General features: G+C 49.0%; 1 protein-coding gene across 3 annotated transcripts in view; it reads left to right on the top strand.

Annotated features, from left to right (window-relative positions):
• The window catches only part of AUTS2 (activator of transcription and developmental regulator AUTS2), a 1123105-nt gene extending 1104077 nt beyond the window's left edge, over positions 1–19028 (top strand). For all 3 annotated transcript variants that reach the window (XM_060122925.1, XM_060122924.1, XM_060122923.1), the window contains 8 exons: positions 511–582; positions 1838–1867; positions 3895–3966; positions 7212–7353; positions 10931–11008; positions 11957–12040; positions 13151–13373; positions 15871–19028. In XM_060122925.1, the coding sequence (XP_059978908.1) occupies positions 511–582; positions 1838–1867; positions 3895–3966; positions 7212–7353; positions 10931–11008; positions 11957–12040; positions 13151–13373; positions 15871–17131 (1962 nt within the window). In that variant the 3' untranslated portion in view covers positions 17132–19028. The remainder of the gene's footprint in view (positions 1–510; positions 583–1837; positions 1868–3894; positions 3967–7211; positions 7354–10930; positions 11009–11956; positions 12041–13150; positions 13374–15870) is intronic.
• The last annotated feature ends 1824 nt before the right edge of the window (positions 19029–20852 follow it).

Genomic DNA, 20852 nt, shown 5'->3' with positions numbered 1-20852 from the left:
ATTCCCACCACTGCTAATGAGTAATTACTGAGTGTAATTCCTTGTTACCGTCTGCCAGTTAAAATTGAGAGTTAGCTTAATGTCTGTAAAACACGTTCAGTTATTCTGATGGGAAGCACCTGATAGAGCAGATTATAAGGATGTTCACTTAAGCATTTCTTGGAAGGTTTGGTGATAAAGCAAAAAACCCACAATGACAGGGCTGTCAGGAACTCAGTAGAAGATGGATTTCAGGGGCAGGCTTGTACGTTCGTCTCGCCTCTCTCTGCCTGGAGATGCCATTGCTGGAGAGGACAGGCTCTGGTCAGGGTCCCCTGGGGAAACAGGGAGCGGGGTCCTCACGAAGAGCATATGTGGTCACGGAGGAAAATGGATCCGTTAACTCTTGTATTCCAGAAAGAACCAAACAAAAAAGGGACGTTTGAACTCTGTCATTTAGAACGAAAGGAAGACCTTGCTTTCGTGTCCCGTGTTATATGCTTCCTAAGCTGTGGTCTAATTAATTTGTAGACGTCCAACCCGATCGATGTTGCTGCCCGACCTGGGACGGTCCCACATACTCTTCTCCAGAAGGACCCGAGGGTAAGTGCAAGGTCAGGCTGGGTCTCAGGTAACACAGAAGATGGCATCTCCCCAGGACAGCCAGCCCAGGCCTCACACCTTCCTCAGCCCAGCCGAACAGCTGCTGCCTTAGCTCTTCCTTCTAGTTTGTGGGAGATGCTAGTTACTCTTAGAAAACAGAATCTCCCTTGCGGCCACGTGACACCAGGGCAATGACTTACCACGGGACAGAGGGAGAGCTTATGGTCTAAGCCCAGGAGTCCGACACTCTGAGCTTGCGTAGTTTCCACTCAACCAGCCTTCTCTGTCTCCATCTCCTGAAATTTCTCTCACATGCCAAAGAAACAGCTGTAAAATGTTCTGAATGGAAAGGCGCTACGCGCTTTTCTTCCTGGAGCTCATTGTACTACACAGCTCTTCCGGCCACTCTACTTGTAATGTGGTATGGACCCTTTTGTCCATACCACATGGACAAAAGGGTCCATACCACATTACATTACATTACCTGGAGCTAAATAAAATATCCATTATAATTTGGTTGTGTTATTTATTCATAACGCAGACCAACTCTCAAAAAGAATTTGAAGTTACACAGTAGATATAATCTTGTCTCACTGGTTGTTATTCATCTTCATAGTAAATGGGAAAAAAAAATGATTCCCTTTTACAATATTGTCTTTTTCCCTGGATAAGGGCAGTCGGAAATTGATAACCAGAATTAGGTAGATGTGTCAAATGACTCAACTGCGTAAGTATTTGTATGGTGTTTAGTGAACTTCTTTAAAACGTCTTATACCTCTAAGTGATGCACAGTCATCAGATTAAGGATAATTATTAAAGATAGCCTATTTCTACGGTGTGTCTGGAAAGGACACTTCTCCTTAATTATCATTAGTATCCAGTCTTTCAAGTCCATGGTCTGAAGGCCCTTCTCCCTTAGACCCATGCAGTGAGGTTTGGAAGGGCTGCTCTAAGACAGTGAAACTCCTGAGATGCGTAATGGGAGCAAATTGTGTTGCCAGAGGGCAAATCACTATTGATTAAACTTGTCCGGGGGCTTGTCAGCGTAGATGTACCAAGGCTTGTGAGGTGGGGGAGGGGCGCTTGGCACTTTTGATAGTGTGAAAATGGGTTAATTATTCTCTAAAAGGGCTTCATTTAAAAGTAAAATTCTAACATTTTAATTTCCCCTCCTAATGAAGCACTACAAATTTGTTAATTAGAGCAATTGTTTGAGTGACAGGCATGTAACCAAGTTGTCATTTTCTCTTCACAGTTGACAGATCCTTTCAGACCTATGTTAAGGGTAAGCAAGCTTCTTCTAGAACTGTTTTGCAACCTCTGTTTGACTCCCGGAGGGTTAAAAATACAATTACAAGGAAACAAGCCACAGAAACACTGGAGTAAAATGTTGGAACGACAGTGGTCAGGTTTTTCAGAGTGCGCGATTGAAAATGGCCTAAGTGGTTTTGCTTTGAGCATTGGAGGACGCCAGGCCACGGAGATAAAGCGAACAGCTAAAATTCAACTGAGTCAGATTCTCTTGTTAGTTCTGGCAAAAGGTTTGACTTGTGGAAAACTTAAGGGAAAGACTTAGGCTGAAATTAGGATTCCACTGAGCTCTACCGTTTCTCTTGCACCTAGAAAATACATATCCGGCTCTATTTATTTTGGCTGGTGGCTGCCTCTTTCTGCACTAAGTGATGTTGACTTGTCACAGCCATTCGACCTTTTCCTCTGGTGCAGAAAAGAGCTACTAGAAGGGGCTTCCCTGGTGGCGCAGTGGTTGAGAATCCGCCTACCAATGCAGGCGACATGGGTTCAGGCCCTGGTCCAGGAAGATCCCATATGCCGCGGAGCAACTAAGCCCGTGTGCCACAGCTACTGAGCCTGCTCTCTAGAGACCGTGAGCCACAACTACTGAGCCCACGTGCCACAACTACTGAAGCCTATGCACCACAACAAAGAGTAGCCCCCTCTCACCACAACTAGAGAAAAGCCTGTACGCAGCAACAAAGACCCAATGCAGTCAAAAATAAGTAAATTTATATTTAAAAAAAAAAAAAAGAAAAAGAGCTACTAGAAGTATTGGTTTGTCTTGAGAGGTCTGGAGCATGGCCAGCAAATGTCCTCTGAATAAATGCTGACTTCCTTGGTGTATGTGGGGAGCGGTGAGGGGAGGGGATGATAGATGGTTGGATGGAAGATGGATGGATAGTAGATTTCTCTACTTAAACCCTTTCTGGTGCATATAATCAGATAATTCAGTTTCTCCAAAGGGGGAGAAAGGAGGATGGTGTCATCACTTAGGCGATTTCAAATGACCCATAATTTCATTACAAGAGAACTGAACCCAAACTTGGATTTAAGTATATATTTCAGAAGCAGCTCCTTAATAGAGAAACCGGAAGTGTCTGTTCTTTGCCGGTGTAGGAATGGGGCAGTGTTTCTTCTCATCCATCCTGTTGTTATGGAGCTCATGTTCGGAGCTTACGGGTGGATTACGTAGCAGGAATACAAGTGAAGTGGCACGACGTGGTCCCTGCCCCCCAGGTAGTGAGACAGAGCTCACAGCTACTCCGCAGCTTAGAAAGCAAAGACGTGAACTAGTCTGAGAGACAGGGGTTGATGCCCTCCCAGAGGGCAGGGCAGGCACTCACTCTGTAGAGGCCTAGAGAGGAGAAAGGAGTGAGTTCTCTTCTCTGTTTCTTTTTTCACTTAGAAATGAACCGTGCCACCCAGCACGAATATGTGCAGTTGACTCTTAGTGAAGCACTTGTGGGAACTGGGCTTCAGTAAAAATGTGGTGGATTTCTTTGTTCCACTTTGGGGGTTTAAAAAAAAAAACAACCCAGTGTTGGGGGAGGTGACACAGGTTCTGTCCCCTCTCTTGCTTTCAAACTGGTTCACGGACGTGCACTAATTAGTTCTTCTGAGCAGCCAGTTCGCATTACGGCCTGGCCATGCTTGTGCAGGAGGGCTTCACTCCACCAGGCCTGCCAGCTGGCGCCAGAAAAGAGAGAGGGGGGGGCACAAAGTGGGACTCAGGCTTTGCCACGTTATCCTTGGTAACCAGGGAGGTTCTCCTCGGGGCTGGTTTTCAGAGGAGTGGCTGCCGGCTCGGGCTCCCGTGGCAGGGGAGGTACAGCCCACTGGGGCTCTCTCCGGCCCGGGCACCGGCCTGCTGCTGAGAGGAGGCACTTGGAGGGGACAAAGCATCTCGTTTCGTGGAAAAAGCCTCTGCAGCTAGAATCTGCTGAAAGCTCTGGGGAAGTTGAAGGGGGTTTTCTCGGAAAGTCTTCCTTCTGACCACGTTGCTCTTTCTTGTTCCAGAAACCAGGGAAGTGGTGCGCTATGCATGTTCACATTGCCTGGCAGATCTACCACCACCAACAGAAAGTCAAGGTCAGTCTTGCCTTCCTAGCCTTGGGGAGGGGTGCCCACCTGCGGGCGTGTGATCTCCCGATTGAGGAGGCATTGAAACAGATTGTAAAGTCCCACCGGCAGGCAGGCAGGCAGGGTCAGGTATCTCTTGGAAAAGCTATTTGGCAGTCTTGCTGTTAATTAGGGAGATCACCAGCAAATAGCAAAACAGAAGCAAACTGGTAACATCCTGATGTTTTGGCGTTTTTTTTAAATGATTTTGTCATGTTATTGATCCAAAGGGCCTCTATAGATTAAATCCTAAAATAAAGGTTTGGGGAATCTAATTATAGTGACAAGTATTAGTATAGAACATACTTAGTATCTAGGAAGAGCTGTACATGAAAAGTTTTCTTTCTGTAAGAATTGGTACCTTCTTCCCCCCCCCCCAAGCATTTAGAAAAAAATTTTTTTTCCTCTTCCATTATGCTTTATTACAGGGTATTGAATATAGTTCCCTGTGCTATACAGTAGGACCTTGTTATTCTTTCCATTTTATGGCTTTGGAAAAAAAGATCGTTTGTGCCCAATATGTTACTCATTTAGGCCTATATGATGATTCCATTAGCAATTCATATTATTAAAAATTCCTCTTCTAGAAGCGGTATTTGGTTTACAATGACCTATCCCCACTCTCCTTCGTCCTCCCGATGACCAATGCCAGAGGTCAGACTACAGTCAGTGCTTGTCAGAACCGCCGTCTGGCTGGTTACCTTACCTATCCTTGGGAGATTTTTCTTTTTTGTCTGTACTTTCATCATATAGATGAATACATTGCATGTATTACCAGGGCTTTATGATGCAATAGAAAACAGATAAAGAACTTCTGCAGATGACCAGATATGACATCACTGGTCAACTTAGGGACCAAACTAACTGACAAGTCCAGATTTTACAGTCTGAGTAACTATGCCAATCAAGTAATTCCAGTACACTTCCGCTGGAATCCATATTTTCATGAACAAGCTTTTAGTCCTGACAGCATTCGGGGGCCATCATCAGAATAGAAAAAGAGGGAGGGAGAGCTAGTCATCCCAGAATTTTTTTTTTAATGGTTAAACAATTTTTTAAAAACCTACCTAGCTAGAAATTAAAAAGCCACCCTCAGTGAATGAGGTCACTAAGGTGTCTTGCTTTGGTACCAAATACCTGCTGTTCGTCAGAATATCCCGTCGGTGAGCTTTGCTCACCTTGACGTTAGTGTCAGGCGAGGCTCTATTAGAAACCTCTTGGTTTAGCTGCATGAGAAAACGCATGTGCTCTGAAGAGCTCTAACTAGATTCTGATGGTTAGTTCAATTCACTTTTGTTCTGGATGATGTGGTTAGCGGAACGGAGGGTAACTCACGTCTTCCTGGTAACTCGTTTGGTTAAAAGCGATGAAGGATGGCGTAGGTGCCACTTTAGCATCTTCCTTTCCACAAGCGTGTCCCCAGTGACTCAGAGTGAACGTTCATTATCCCAATTCAATTAGGAAGACCTCTTGCACAGGAGATAGCTGTTCATCTTCCCTTCCCGGCAAATTCTTTGTAATCCCCAAGCTCCATTTTGCTTCACGGACCTAAGTTGTGGTTAATGGAACTGTGCTGTGTACCGTGCAGTATTAGCACTAAATAATTCGGCAACCAAATTAAAGGAGGCACTCGAAACGTTTTTATAGATCATAGTGGACTAGCAGCTTTGGGCGGTTGGCTAGTACTTGATAGTGGGACTTTCATGAGAGAATTCCCTGTAGATTTGAGCAGAAATTGTATGGTCCCCTTTCTCTGTAATGTTCATTTACTCGTTCTTTTAGCCACTCACCAGATACTTCTTGGGAGAGGCCCCTGCTCGCAGGTTCTTACTGCTGCAGGCTCAGGGCACGCCTCTGTCCCGGTGTCTAGTTGCTCAGAGTTCAGTAGTGAGGATGGGTGTGTGTGGAAAAAATGGTGAACGTGTGATCTGCTTCCTGGGGTGTTGCTGCCAGCCTGAAGGTTTCAGGTGGTTTTCATCCTACCTGGGAAGGACGGGTGAGTGGGATTGCAGGATGGTGTAGGGTTCAGTGCTAGGGGATGGCAAACCCCTCTTGTCTCTGACTCCCGCACAAGTTAGATCACATGTCTCCTTGTTGGCGTTACTGTGTGACAGGACAGGATTTACGCGTGGCAGAACATGAGGGGGTTGGAGGGGGAGTGGGGCCAAACGGACAGAGAACATCCGACGAGCCTAAGAGATGGGAAAGGCGAGGTCGGAAACCGAGGAAGGGCCGTGAAGGACTGGGAGGCCGGAGAGCTTGAGAGGAGGGGGCGAGGGGAGGGAGATCCGGAGCCTCGGCCCCAGGCCCAGGTCGAGGGTCGGCGCTCATCGGGGGCGGTGTGCGGCCAATGCCGAGAAGGCTGTTGAGAATTGAGAAGGTGGGGCAGTTTGTAAACCATGCCGTAGGAGAGGCTGCCAGCCTCCAGAGTGAGGCCAGGAGGAGCAACGAGGAGGAAGGTGATGAGCTGGTCCCTACAGCCTCAGAGGAAGCTGAGCTGACAGGTTAGCGCAAGGGCGGATAAACAGATGGCAGCCGATGGCAAGGAATTCACAGCAACAGACGTTCTGGAAGGTTTACTGGTCTGGCCTGATCTCTTCCTAAGCTAACTGGGAGTGTAGCAGGCACAGTAAAAAAAAAGCCCCCATTAGTAAAATTAATATCCCTACTTCGTTTGTGTTTCTTTAAATATATGTAACAACGATCGTTTGAAAATTAGCTTGTAGGCATGCAAATATTTCTTTATAACTTTCAGCTACTAATGTACTGTGATCTATTAGAGCATGGCAAAGAGTCATTAAACAATTAATTTACACAGCAGAGTATTCACGCAGAATCCCTAATGAAATGAGCTTTAAAATACTATCATTTAAAAACTTGCTGAAAGGAGCCTTTGCGGCAAATCATAAACGACTTCGGAATGGTGGTGGTTTCAGTAGCTGGGACATGGTTCTGTCCCTCAGACCCCTGTACCCTCAGAGACCGAACCCGAGTTTTGCCCCTTGACATTTCTGCTATGAACGGCAGGCCCCGCTTTTCTGGCATTGGAGGGTGAAATGGTTTGTGGGTTGCTGTGTTCTCATAGCGTTTGTAAACTTGAACCTGACGAGGGCTCAGGGCCCAACTCCCTCGGTCTCAGGCTCCTCCTAGTAATGTTTTTCTTCCCTGCTGTTTCTCTTGGGGTGCCATCCTTTCCTCCCCGCTTGCTGCTGTAGAAACAGATGCAGTCAGACCCACACAAGCTGGACTTTGGCCTGAAGCCCGAGTTCCTGAGCCGTCCTCCGGGGCCCAGCCTCTTTGGAGCCATCCACCACCCCCATGACCTGGCACGGCCTTCAACCTTGTTCTCTGCCGCTGGTGAGTTCAGAGGGGCGAGCCGGGAAACGTAGTTCTCAGGTAGCTCGATAAGTTATATCTATGACTATGACGTATGTCAGTTTGCAAGGCAGTATCACGGCGCATCTCGGGAGATGGGCCCTTCTCCATGGACGCGCCCCCTTCCACGAAAGAAGGGAAGAGACCATCTCTCCGTTCGGGGGCTCATGTTGCTTCGGCTCATTATTTGCTTCTCTGTTAAACCACTATAACTCACAAGCATGTCAAATGCTCTTGAGAAAGATCTGAGAGCTCGCAAGGGCCAATCGGCAGGAGACAATGCCAGGAATTGTGTAAGGATGCGGCTGCTCTCACTGTCCCTGCCCACAGAGCACTTGGTGGCCTCACACCATGATGCTCGGTCACGCCGTGCGTGAGGGTCTGAGGATAAAGAAATACAATTAAAGTAGTTGCCGGCGGTGTGGTCTGTGACGGGGAGGGTGAATTGGTTGCAACGATGCAGGAAATTTAGGGGCCAGCGTGTAAAACCCCCAACAGGTCTATTCGTTAACCTCTGAGAAGACACACTTCCAGGTGCCTCGTGCATGTGCTGGAGTGGGTCCCTGATCATCACTGCATCAGGTAACCCGCCCAGTCCTGCTCCGGGACCGTACAGACAAAGGCAGTGGCCGTCAGGGGCATTAGGTGGACGAGAGCAGCCCTACCGGCATCAAAGGTTCCTTAACATTCAGTCTTTTCTAAAATCACCTCCAGCGTACAGTGCCTGGCACGTGGGCTCCACTGGGTACAGCTCATGCAGGACAACGCCGAGCTCATTCTGGTGACAGGCGCCGTGACTTCCTACCCACTGTGCGCCGTAGAATTTATTCTTCTGGACATAAGTGTTCAAGGGGGTCCCTGTTTCTAGTCCGCCTGCCACCTTCCCAGGCTTTTATTCAAGACTCGTTTTTGGTGGACCTGAGGCTCGTCCATTCGGGAAGCGAGGACCACCCGCACTGCAAGCAATCGCCATGCTAATGGGCCTTGTCGCCAGAGTAAGGGCGAGGGGCGCTGTCTTGAGGGTAGATGGAATTTGCTGAGGTCTCAGTTCCATCCAGGGATGTGTTTGAAGTCTTCGTTACCATGGCACCTAGGCTCTCAGACAGGGCTACATGAAGAGCAATTTTTGGAGAGAAATAGATTTCTCCCTGGCTTCCATCTGAGCCAAGCAGATGAACTGGCTTCTTTGGCTTCGGTAATTCCTGAACTGTGAGGCACCCCGGGGGCCCTGCGCCGAGCGAAGCCGCGGTCCTCGTCGAAGCATTCATTAGCTTGTGCTACACGGCGTGCAGCCATGTTTTTATTGAGCTGGCAACACTGTTCACGCCTAATGAATGTGCTGGGCTCTATTTGCCCTGTGGAGGTGGTGTCATTTTTGCACTTTCTGCGTGGAGAAGAAGTCACCCTATAGGGCTGAACAGAGAACTCCTCAGGTGCCTTCCGGTGCTGTGGCTCTGACTGACAGATAGATGTTCTCCTATGCTGTGTGGCTTCCTCCACACCCCAGGCCCACAGAGCCCTTCCAGGCTGGGGAATAAAAAACCCCAAACATAAATTAATAGGGTGTTGAAGGGACAACCCTCCTCCACTTAATTTATGTTCCTGAAGGAATCTGTATTTGTTTCTACGAACTCAGTCAAAATGCAAGGGATTCTTGGAATAGTTTTAATTATTGGTAAATCCATTCAGTCCCTGTTTATACTTCTGTTCTGGAAGGTAGTCTTTTCTAGTAGTCTTTTCTAGTGTAAGCAATATCAGATTTTTCCCCAAATGGTGAAACTTTTAACTGGTAAGTATAATTTACGCATACTTGTTAAATTCAACCGCTTCCATCTTGCCGTTGGGCACTAGCGCCTGAAATAACGAAGGGGACGTCTTTAGATGACCTTGGCCAATCTCTTGTCTAGAGCCCGGAGAACCTGCCTTCTCAGCTGTCAGCTGCACGTCAGCAAGCCAGGCGGATGCCCTAAGTTTTTGGAAAGAGTGTCCTTCCCTAAGTCACAGGTGCACACTCGCTGTCTCTCTCTTCCTTCAAGAAAAGGATTTGAAGCATCCTAAGGAAATACATACTGTTCACGGCCAAAGTAGAGGAAGAAATGTGGATAAAGGGGAAAACCTAAGGAAAGACGAGCACTAAGGTAGACGGGAGTTCCCTGGCGGGCAAGGTGAAGACCAATAGAGGCAATTTAGGACTATCTATCAATCAGTGTCCGGAAGCAAGTGAATAAACTAGTTTTTCCCGGCACTGAAGATACGGAGGACTTCATTTCCCACAACCTGATGTAACTCACAGTGAGTTTCGTAGGGTCGGGCTTTATAATCCCCTTCAATGCGGGTCCGTGACAGCTAACACATCCTCAGGAAAAGAGATTCCGCAAAGGCCCAAGAGGTGCAGCCCAGAGACACAGCTTCGTGACGGCCGCTCCTGCACCCGGATTAGACAGTGTTTCTCAGAGTGCAAGTCTTGCCCCCAGAGATGTCTCTGAAGAAAGTAGCCCATGGCCAGATGTTGCCCTTTTAGAGGCTGAGAGAACATAGTCACAGCTCCTACTCCTTCAGTAAAAGAACCTTGCTTCACGTTTTTTACCCAGCATTTCTCCAAGCTTACTTGGTTACAGAACTCCCTGCCCCACTGGCATTGTTTTTCCATGTTTCCAGTGCTGTGTGTCAGCCCTGAGAGAACCGTAATTCAAAAAGAGTCATGTACCACAGTGTTCACTGCAGCATTGCAGCACTATTTACAGTAGCCAGGACCTGGAAGCAACCTAAGTGTCCATCGACAGATGAACGGATAAAGAAGAAGATGTGGCACATATATGCACTGGAATATTACTCAGCCATAAAAAGAAATTGAGTTATTTGTAGTGAGGTGGGTGGACCTAGATCCTGTCATACAGAGTGAAGTAAGTCAGAAAGAGAAAAACAAATACCATATGCTAACACATATATATGGAATCTAAAAAAATGGTTCTGAAGACCCTAGGGGCAGGACAGGAATAAAGACGCAGACATAGAGAATGGACTTGAGGACACGAGGAGGGGGAAGGGTAAGCTGGGACTAAGTGAGAGAGTGGCATGGACATATATACACTACCAAACGTGAAATAGATAGCTAGTGGGAAGCAGCCGCATAGCACAGGGAGATCAGCTCAGTGCTTTGTGACCACCTAGAGGGGTGGGATAGGGAGGGAGGGTGGGAGGGAGACGCAAGAGGGAGGAGACGTGGGGATATATGTATATGTATAGCTGATTCACTTTGTTACACAGCAGAAACTAACACCATTGTAAAGCAATTATGCTCCAATAAAGATGTTAAAAAAAAAAAAGTAATACCTCTCTTTGGTGGTGGCCAGCCCAGCCAGGAAAGAGGAAAGGGGGTGATTTATTTTCTGCCTCCTGATAAGCACGTTTCTCTTTCCCCGGGTGTTGCCTGGACGGACGTCAGCCGTGTTCTTTCTTTAACGTGCTCTCTCTCGGGGTCCTTTGGTGACCGGGAGCCAGTGGCATTGTCGAAGTTGCCTTCCACTGAAATCTAACTCCATTATGTTTGACTTAACAGGTGCTGCACACCCAACCGGGACCCCTTTTGGGCCACCGCCTCATCATAGCAACTTCCTTAACCCTGCTGCTCACCTTGGTGAGTTGCCCATCAGCGACGGGCAGCAACGTGTGTATCTCAGAAAAACCTTTGTTCACTGCGCTCCTGCTACACTTCCTGCTAAGTGGGCCATAGTCCCAGATAAGTCACTTACTGCTTTAGGTGGTGGTGATCCTGTAGACCTCTGAATCCCCGCCGTCCATCTCCAGGATTTCAGCACCTCTCATACCGTGTTCTTCAAGTAGTAGATCTGTGCGCAGCAGTGGTTGTGTGTAGACTTGCTGAGCGGGTGCGGTGGGTGAAAGCCATGCCGTGGAACCCCAGGGCATCCACGTTTACAGCAGCCTGTCCCTGCCCCTTGGAGACGATGGTGAGCTCTTGCCCACATAAAGGCACCCATGGAGCTGGAAAGAAGGACACGATGTTATGAAGAGACAGCATCCATTACTTTTTAATCACTTCACATTTCACAACCCTGTTATATCTCTTCCTAGTAAAGGTGCTTTACTTGTGGCCTTTATTTGATGTTTTCTGCACGTGCACAAGCAGATGCAGGCAGTGGTATGCCCCAACGACAGGGTATAGGATACGTGTGCCCTCAGGACTTCATTAAGAGCTTGACTTTAAGCTGCCATCTTACTTCTGGTCTATGAGAGCCTACACGGCACATTCTGGGAAGAGGGGAGACAGGCAGGGAGGCATCTGAGCGTACTGTGGCTTGGGCAGTGTTCCCCACCCAGCAAGAGAGAAATGGGGCAAAATGCATAGTTCTGGAAAATAGCTTTCATAAATATTTTGCTAACCCCATGCCCAAATGCAAAAGGATGAAAACCCTTTGCATAATCTGGCGGGAGATGTAGGACAGGTCAGGTCTGAGTATAAATGGGGCAAGGACCCCCCACCGCCTTCCCAGCTCCCGGGAAGCTCTTGTCTTCCTCACTCAGTGGAGTCCTGCAACCATGTCTTTCTTCCCAATCTTGTCTGCAGAGCCTTTTAATCGGCCGTCTACGTTCACCGGCCTGGCAGCAGTTGGGGGCAATGCCTTCGGGGGACTTGGAAATCCTTCAGTTAGTGAGTACCCTCTGGCTTTTTAAAATCTGCCTTAAATTATTCATCTACTCTGATCTGTCTGTGGCTCAAGACCTTTCTAGGTAAAAGGGAACCGCGCTCTTGGGAAACAAACTTAGGTGATATCATTGCAAAAGCAGGCCTCATCAGTGGAGTTAGGTCTAAACCAACGTTTTAAGGCTAGCCCGCAGTTGATAGATGTTCCTGAGTGTCAGGAAAGGTAGTGTAGTCAGTTGAACTCCAGGGAGTTTGCTGAAGTTCACAGTTTCATCCATATTCCATCTCTACTATCCCACATTTTAGCCACAGCTCCCATTAGATGTAAAGACAACTTTTAAATTTCATCTTGCTTTAGCGGGAGTGAGAAAACGCACTGAAGAACAGGAAGGCAGTGCAGGCTCAGGACCGTCAGGAGAGGGCCACACTTGGGGCTGCATAATCCAGGAAGACTGTGCAGTTTTCCACTGCTCAATCTGTCTAAAGGAGGAAGGGCTCCTGTTCTAAACATGCTTTAGCCACTGAATATCAGCTTGTTTTCTTTCGTGCCTTCCATACGTCATGGCCTCCGGCTACAGGAGACTTACAGTGCAGCTTGAAGCAGCCGTCACGGTTCCACATAGCGTGGAGACCATATGTGTCTGGATCAGGACCCTGTCTGGTCTCTGCTGACTCTAGTTCTGGTCGCTAAGGTTGTGGACGGGGGCAGCAGTCATATTAGCAGGGTCGTGGTGGGCAGAGGATAACCATGAATTCTGCTCTGAACTGAGCTATTGACCGAGGTCACAGTCCTCTGCATGCTCGGGACGTCTGCGTGTGCCGGATGGCGTGATTAGGTGATCCCCATACCTGCTGGGTCCCTTGCTTTTCAATCAGCCCCTCCCGCCCCTTTGCCTTTGGTTAAAAAAAAGAAAAAACGCTGTGAGCTTACTTACCTCTCCAGTGTAGGACAAGTTCCTCTAATGAATCTGTTAATCTCCTTTCCTTTTCCAGCTCCCAATAATATGTATTCATTTTAACTCTGAATGCTGTTAAAAGTTTTTTGGTAAGTACCTTCATTACAGCAGATTATATAATTTCTCTGAAACCTTTTTGTTCTCCACTTCACCATTTCAGCACCCAACTCAGTGTTCGGCCACAAGGATGGCCCCAGTGTGCAGAACTTTAGCAATCCTCACGAGCCCTGGAACCGGCTGCACCGAACGCCTCCGTCGTTCCCGACCCCTCCGCCCTGGCTGAAGCCAGGGGAGCTGGAGCGTAGCGCGTCCGCTGCAGCTCATGACAGAGATAGAGATGTAGATAAACGAGACTCATCCGTTAGTAAAGATGACAAAGAAAGGTACGCAAAGAACCCGCTCTCGAGTCCCAATGGGGGAGCCCGCTCTGGGCCAAGTACTGGCCACCCACCCTCCCCAGCCCAGCCTCGTGCTTCAGCTGTAGCCTCGGCCCGTCACACAGCCGGGGTGGTGTCCCCCCCGCCCCCCCCCCCCCCCGCCCGGCCCTTCAGTGCATCGTGACCACAGGCCAGCATCACAGTTCTGTATCAGTACAGAGCAAGTGAATCTGACTCACGAGCAGCTCCACACTCAAGGTCCCCGTGAGCATTAGTCTCCGCAAACATAAATCTCTCTCAAGAAGGTAGCAACATGGAGCCTGGACCAGAAGACACACACAGCATGAATCAACACCATCTTTGCTTTCAAGTTCGTGCAGTCCATTGACTCATCCATAGGTTTTTTGCTCTCTCTCTCCCTTTTTTGCTTTCTTTTAGAAAGTCATGTTTCCATTGTCTCATTGTGTTTCTCTCGAATTTTGTTCAAACTCAAATCCTGGGCTCACAGATAACTGATAAAATTTTGCTAACCCAGATTTAGGGAAACCTCACCAAGCAGTTTGGGTCTGGGTTTTGTTTTGCCAGTGGATAATTAATTTTACTAACCATTTGTATCTCCATACGTGGTAACCCATGCCTAAAGAAGAAATAGCCTTCAAGAGGAAAATGTCTTATAGTTATTTTTTCTGAAGAATGTTATAAGCATTCTTAACAAAGCATACTACCTTTTTCCCCCTTTCTTTAGGGTATGTTCATTTTGAATGAACTAGCAAGGAATACACAAGATACGCTTGACAGAAAATACCTAATAACACTTTCCTTTTGCTATTTAAATCTCAAATACGATCCAAATCTTTAGTTTTCCTTTACTGTGTATATTGTGTGTGTGTGTGTGTGTATACATATGTACGTGTTTCCTAGGGATTTAAAAGAATTCAAGTTTGCAGGTTTTAAATGCAACAGATTAAGTAGACCATCATAATAGGCCATCATGCCAACTGATTTCTTTCTTAAAAAGACAACGAATTTTTCCTTCAGGACAGCATGGTAAAAATCTCTTAGCCAATGGGAGGACCGTTTATGACATGCAGCTCTGAGCTGCAAACTGCCACAGTGAGGTGCGTCTGGACCCGGCAGCCCCTAGACCAGGAGCTCTCTGGACGGTCTGTCAGCGAAGAGAAGGCACGATATGGCAGCAAACCTTGCCCCGCTTTTCTTGATGCAGCTAAAAATGGCCTTTTAGATGAAAGTCAGGAAACTTAATAAAATACACTCGTCTTTATTCTTACTTTTTTTTTTTGCGGTACGCGGGCCTCTCACTATTGTGGCCTCTCCCATTGCGGAGCACAGGCTCAGCGGCCATGGCTCACGGGCCCAGCCGCTCCGCGGCATGTGGGATCCTCCCGGACCGGGGCACAAACCCGTGTCCCCTGCGTCGGCAGGCGGACTCTCAACCACTGCGCCACCAGGGAAGCCTTATTCTTACCTTTTAAAGATGCTCTTCCTTCTTAGCCTTTGCACGTTGGCTAGAAACAAAACTGGTAGGGGAAACGTCCTTAATTTCTCCCCCGGGGCCCCCTTGCCTTCTGAGCTACCCAGGCTTCCTGCTTCCCGCCTCACCTTTGCCAGGTCTGTCTCGGGTCGTCTCTAAAACACACCAGGTTCCTGGCCGGCCTCTTCACATTTTACCGTGCTGTCCTCTGTCGCTTTGCATTTTGTGCCCCGCACTCTTAAGTCCCCACCCAAGACAGGCCTCTCAGCTTCTCCTTCCACATTTCCAGTCACAGATGGAGCTTGTTCCCAACCTGTCCCTTGAGGTTTTGTGTCTCTGGACCCACTTTTCCTTCTGGCTTTCCTCTATCAATCTTCTCAAGAGATTATGGCTTTCTTCTCCTTCCTAATGCAGAGGTGCTTTTTGCACCCCCAGAATCCAGAAACTGTGGTTTCCCTTTTAACCCCCTCGGTGCTGCCTCTTGGAGGCCGCCCTGTATCTGCCTGCTCTTCTCTGAAACCAGCCCTCTGTCCCGACCTCGGGACGGAGATGTTCCCATAATCTCCCCGTTACTCTCCTCCCACTGGCTCTGAACTGCAACGTTGGAAGGAAGGTTTGGGGCTCTTAAGACTTGATCCTTGACACTAAAAGATCCTGAGACTCTAGGCAGACGGGCTGTGTGGTCCCATCACTGACGCACTGACCACGCTGGTCCGTTCAGGTTTCCGAAAGCTCTCCCTCCCTGGCCTGTGCCTCTTACACACCGAGCGTCATTCCCCCCCTCAGACGCTCCCAGCCTCGTCATCCCTAGCACTTCATCCCCTCGAGCTTCCTCTAAAATCTAGGCCAGTCAGGTCAGGGTGGCCAGTCACCCTGCCCACGAAGGGCACGTGCGGCTGCCCGGGGGACCGTGGGGGCCAGAGCCCCGCGCAGCCTCTTGCCGCCATCTCATTGGCAGCCCCTGGCCGGCCGGCAGCCCGTCTCATTTGCCTCCTGGTGTCTCCTCCTCAGGGAAAGCGTCGAGAAGAGACACTCCAGCCACCCTTCACCAGCACCCGTCCTCCCAGGGAGCACCCTGGGGCACGGCCGCAGCTCCACCGAACAGATCAGGGCTCATTTGAGCACCGAGGCTCGTGAGAAAGACAAATCCAAAGACAGGGAGAGAGAACACTCGGAATCCCGCAAGGACCTGGGCGCCGACGAGCACAAGGCGAAGGAGGGCCCGCTGCCCGAGAAGGACGGCCACGGCCATGGCCACGAGGGCCGCGGCGCGGGCGAGGAAGCCAAGCAGCTAGCCCGGGTGCCGTCGCCCTACGCACGCGTGCCCGCCAGCGACAGCGCCAGGCCGGGCAGCGCCGCCAGCCGCGAGGCCGAGCCACGCAAGGGCGAGCCGGCCTACGAGAACCCCAAGAAGAGCACCGAGGTCAAGGTGAAGGAGGAGCGCAAAGAAGACCACGACCTGCCCGCCGAGGCCCCGCAGAGCCACCGGTCCTCGGAGCCGCCGCCGCCACCGCCGCCGCCCAGCTCCTCGGCCAGCGTGCACGCGGGGCCCTTGGCCTCCATGCCCATGACCGTGGGGGTGACGGGCATACACCCCATGAACAGCATCAGCAGCCTGGACAGGACTCGCATGATGACGCCTTTCATGGGCATCAGCCCCATCCCGGGCGGAGAGCGCTTCCCGTATCCTCCTTTCCACTGGGACCCCATCCGGGACCCGTTGAGGGACCCCTACCGGGAACTTGACATTCACCGGAGAGACCCGCTGGGCAGGGACTTCCTGCTGAGGAGCGACCCTCTGCACCGTCTCTCGGCCCCCCGGCTGTACGAAGCCGACCGCTCCTTCAGGGACCGGGAGCCCCACGACTACCACCACCATCACCACCACCACCCGCTGTCGGTGGACGCGCGGCGGGAGCACGAGCGCGGGGTGCACCTGGACGAGCGTGAGCGCCTGCACGTGCTCCGCGAGGACTACGAGCACCCGCGGCTCCACGCCGTGCACCCCGCCTCCCTGGACGGACACCTGCCGCACCCCGGCCTCATCGCGCCCGGCCTGCCCAGCATGCACTACCCACGCATCAGCCCCACCGCGGGCCACCAGAACGGACTGCTCAACAAGACGCCCCCGACAGCGGCGCTCAGCGCGCCTCCGCCGCTCATCTCCACGCTGGGGGGCCGCCCCGTGTCCCCCCGGAGGACTACCCCTCTCTCCGCGGAGATCAGGGAGCGGCCGCCCTCCCACACGCTGAAGGACATCGAAGCCCGGTAAGGAGAGGACGGGACGCGAAGAGGATGAAGAGAGCCCGCGGCCGCAGGCGCCAGACTCGAGAGAGCGCGCAGGCAGAGGTCCCGCGTCTCGACCGACGCAGACGGGGCGGGGGGAGCCCTCAGCACTTCCCCTTGTAAAAAGTGTATAGACTCAGCGCAGATTTTGAAATGTTTTTGTATATTCTATGTTGAAATTTTTCAGATCTTTTAGCCGATTCGTATGTTCTCATGTCTCCCCACTCTTTTGGTTTCTCGTATAAAACTTTTTGATTCGAACCAAAACAGTGAAGATGACAACACACATAATGGGGGGGGCGGGCGGGGGTAGGAGACAACAGTCCACACAGTCCATCGTGCAGAGGTCTTTCAGATGAGAAGGGAAGGCTGTGTACATAGTTATGTAAAAAAAAAAAAAAAAGATTGCTTCATGAGCTAATGGTTCATATATGCAAAGGGTAAGATGAAAGCTTTACTTTGTACAGATGTAAATAGATAAAGATTAAGTAACATAATACATTAATACTTCTTAAAATGTGCTATTTGCAGACTTTATATCAGCGACCACAGTCGGCTCGGCTGTGTTCCCATGTATTGTTCTAGACAGCTAAACCCTTCAACTATGCAATGAATGTTAGGGCTTTTCACAAAAGCCCGCCTAACTCAAAGGAGCCTTTTCAAGTCCATTTACAACATACTTAAGGTCATATTTTCCCTGAACAAGCGCTTATGTGATATGACTCTGTTTTCCTTGCTTGTTATTTCAAACGGAGAAACACCCGATTTTGCAAATTGGACCCCAGGCCGAAACTTTGCATCTGAAGTTGCCGCTTGTGGGCCTTTGGGGGAAGTGGGGAGTGCAGCCTCGGAAAGGTAACCAAGGCCGTGAACAACCAGTGCCAGGGAGGATGGGAGTTGTCAGATGCCAAAATCAGGGGACACAAACAGGCCGCCAGCATCTCGTCACCATCAGTCACGTGATTTCACACACCCCCTCATGCGGGAACCATGCGTTTTTTTAGTGTGTCCTGTTTCCTATCTGTACACACCTCCTCGTTCTGTAATGAGATCCAGTTACACCCAAACAAACAGATCCTGAAAGAAAGCTTCGCGTTTTCTCAGATGATGGATATGTTATCACTGTATTCAATAACTGCTGAAGTTAAGGTGCATATTTCCCAGCGTGGCTCACCATGTTCCCGTCGGTAATCACGTCCGGGAGTAGCCGAAACAGGTCAACCTTGTGGGGCCGGGGAGCATTCCAGAGGGTGAAAGGTGGCGGAGAGACGGTCTTGTGTGTGCGTGTTTTTTTGAGTTTGCATCAAATCTGTCTCTTCATGATACTTTTATAATACATTCAGCCTCTTGTCTACATATTTGGAGAGAATATGACTTTACTAGCAAAGAAATACAATATATCTTGTCTACTGGACTGTAAAATATATGTATGAAATAAAATTAGTTCCATTTGGTCTTCTAGTATATTAAAGTGCTATCTGACGTTGTTATCCTGTTTTTGCAAAAAAAAAGTTAACTACAGACCATTGTTTCTAATAAGCAGAGAGATCTATTTTAGTAGTCAACTGAAGGTTTAGTTGTGAGCTTCAGATTTTGTGAATTCCAGATGTTGTGCAGTGTTTTTTTTTTTTTTTAAGACAACAACTAAAAAGGAAAAAAAAAATCCAAGGAATATATACACTGGAACCGTAGTGGTAGCTTTCAGTATTGTAAAGAGATCGTTCTATACAGACCTTTTTGCTGTTCCTCCTGTATGTAATAAAGTCCTTTCTAGATCCTATGTGAAAAGAAACGTGAAGCGACTGAGTCTCCAGCATGTTCTCATCGGCGGAGCCTTCTTGTGTTATGTAAACTGTGCCATGTTATTAAAAAATGTGAACTAAGCTTCCAGCTGCTTGTTTGTGTGGGATGGCCAACCTTACCATAGTGAAGAAGCCATACTTGCAAGACAGGGCTTTGGAAGAGAAACACCTTGAACCCTTGAGTGACGACGGAAGGCTGACTGCCCTCCCTGACCCACGTAGACACTGCCAGTTAGTTTCTGTAAACGTCTGCCCTCTACCCAATCAGGAATTTTTTTTTTTTTTTTGGTATGTTCTAAGCAAAGTCCTGTCAGTCCTGGGAAGGTGCTTTTAGATTTCGTAGGTGATACACGTGCGGGCTGATTTAGCCAGCACCCTTTGTGTCTCAGGCCTCCTTCAAAACTCAGCATGTGCTCTGTCTGCGTTGATGACAGATCTGATCGAGGGCCTTTGCCGGCAGCCGGTGCTTGCCTGTTCTTGCCATTACAACCTGTGGACTCAGTCTGTTGTATGTAACTTCAGACTTTCCAGGTATTTTGTTCCTGTCTTTTTCCTGTGTCTCACTGAACTACATGGCGTAACCCTCATCAGCTTGCAGACCTCTCCCTCGTCCTCTAAAATTCGTTTTTCCAAGATGTAAAAATTGTTAGATTTTCTGGTGTCAATACGATGCCATTGTTGTTTGGATGAGATGGTTTGGACGGGCGTTTGAATCCTAACTGGACAAAACAAAAGCAGTCCGGCTTAGCAGGAGGCGGGTGGCCGCTGTCGGAGAAGATGGACTGGAAGCGAACAGAAACCAGGGGCTTGGGTCTGTACCTGCAGCTGTGCGGGGCGGTTGGGGCGGGGGGCTCTGGAAGGCTCCCGGCTGGGGGTACTGGGCTCACGGGCTTGGAAATCTGATGCTGGGCTTAAATAACGGCCCACTTCACTCAGCCCTGCTTTTATGCCGATACCCGGCTCCCAGACTAGAGAAAATAACTTGAAGAAAAACTAGTAGGTTGGAAAACGTGATAAACTGTGCTTTTCCAAATCAGGCAATTCTCGGGACCTTCCCAAGACTCGCCATCAGCGGGCGTGCCTTGCTGTTTCTGGCAGACTGCCCAGCTTTCTCCCGCACATCTACTTCCAGGCCGCCATCTGCAATGTGAGACCGGAAGTGACTGTCAAATCAGTCATGGTATTTAGTCCCCGGGGCTTCATTCCTCTCAACCTTTGCATATTTTCCCTCTAATTACGTTCTGCTCCCCGGCATTGATGGGTACCAGCACCAATTTGATTTCCTGCTAACCTATAGATGCTCTAATTATCTCCACAATCTCTGACTGACAATGATCTTGTTACCTTCTAATGGTACATGACAAGTAAAAGAGCGAATATCATAATGCGATAATTACCATTTCGGATGGATATTCACAACAGTGTTGACTGTTGATCCTTTCTTCTGCCTCAAGCAAAGTGGATGAGAGGAAATAAGATACGACTGTCCATGTACATACCTACATAGCATAAACAGACACTGCCTTTAGCCATGCAGCTGTGGGTACCCAAGGTGTGTGGTGTATCCGTCCTGAGGAGCAAACTTGGCCTCAGTGCTATTAAATCGGTTGAAGGAAAGGTGACAAAGTGACATGGGCTTTTTCACATATTATTTTTTAAACTCTGCCATTTTTTTTTTCCATATGAGTTTCTGAACAATTTCTTAGACATGGGAAGTTTCCTTTCAAGATAATAGGGTTATTTATCAGATAGAAAATAATATCATCAAAGATGGTTCCACACGATGAAATTGCTGGTCTCCTTGAGCACTACAGAAGTACAAAGCTAGTTTGTAGGATCTCACACCAGAACTGCCCGAAGCCTCCAATGGGGAGCTTAGACCAGCAGGCAGGGGGCCTGCAGCCA

This window comes from Lagenorhynchus albirostris, chromosome 15 (assembly GCF_949774975.1).
Source record: "Lagenorhynchus albirostris chromosome 15, mLagAlb1.1, whole genome shotgun sequence".
NCBI lineage: Eukaryota > Metazoa > Chordata > Mammalia > Artiodactyla > Delphinidae > Lagenorhynchus > Lagenorhynchus albirostris.
Note: the sequence above shows the minus strand (reverse complement) of the source record. Positions and strands in the feature narration are given on the sequence as shown.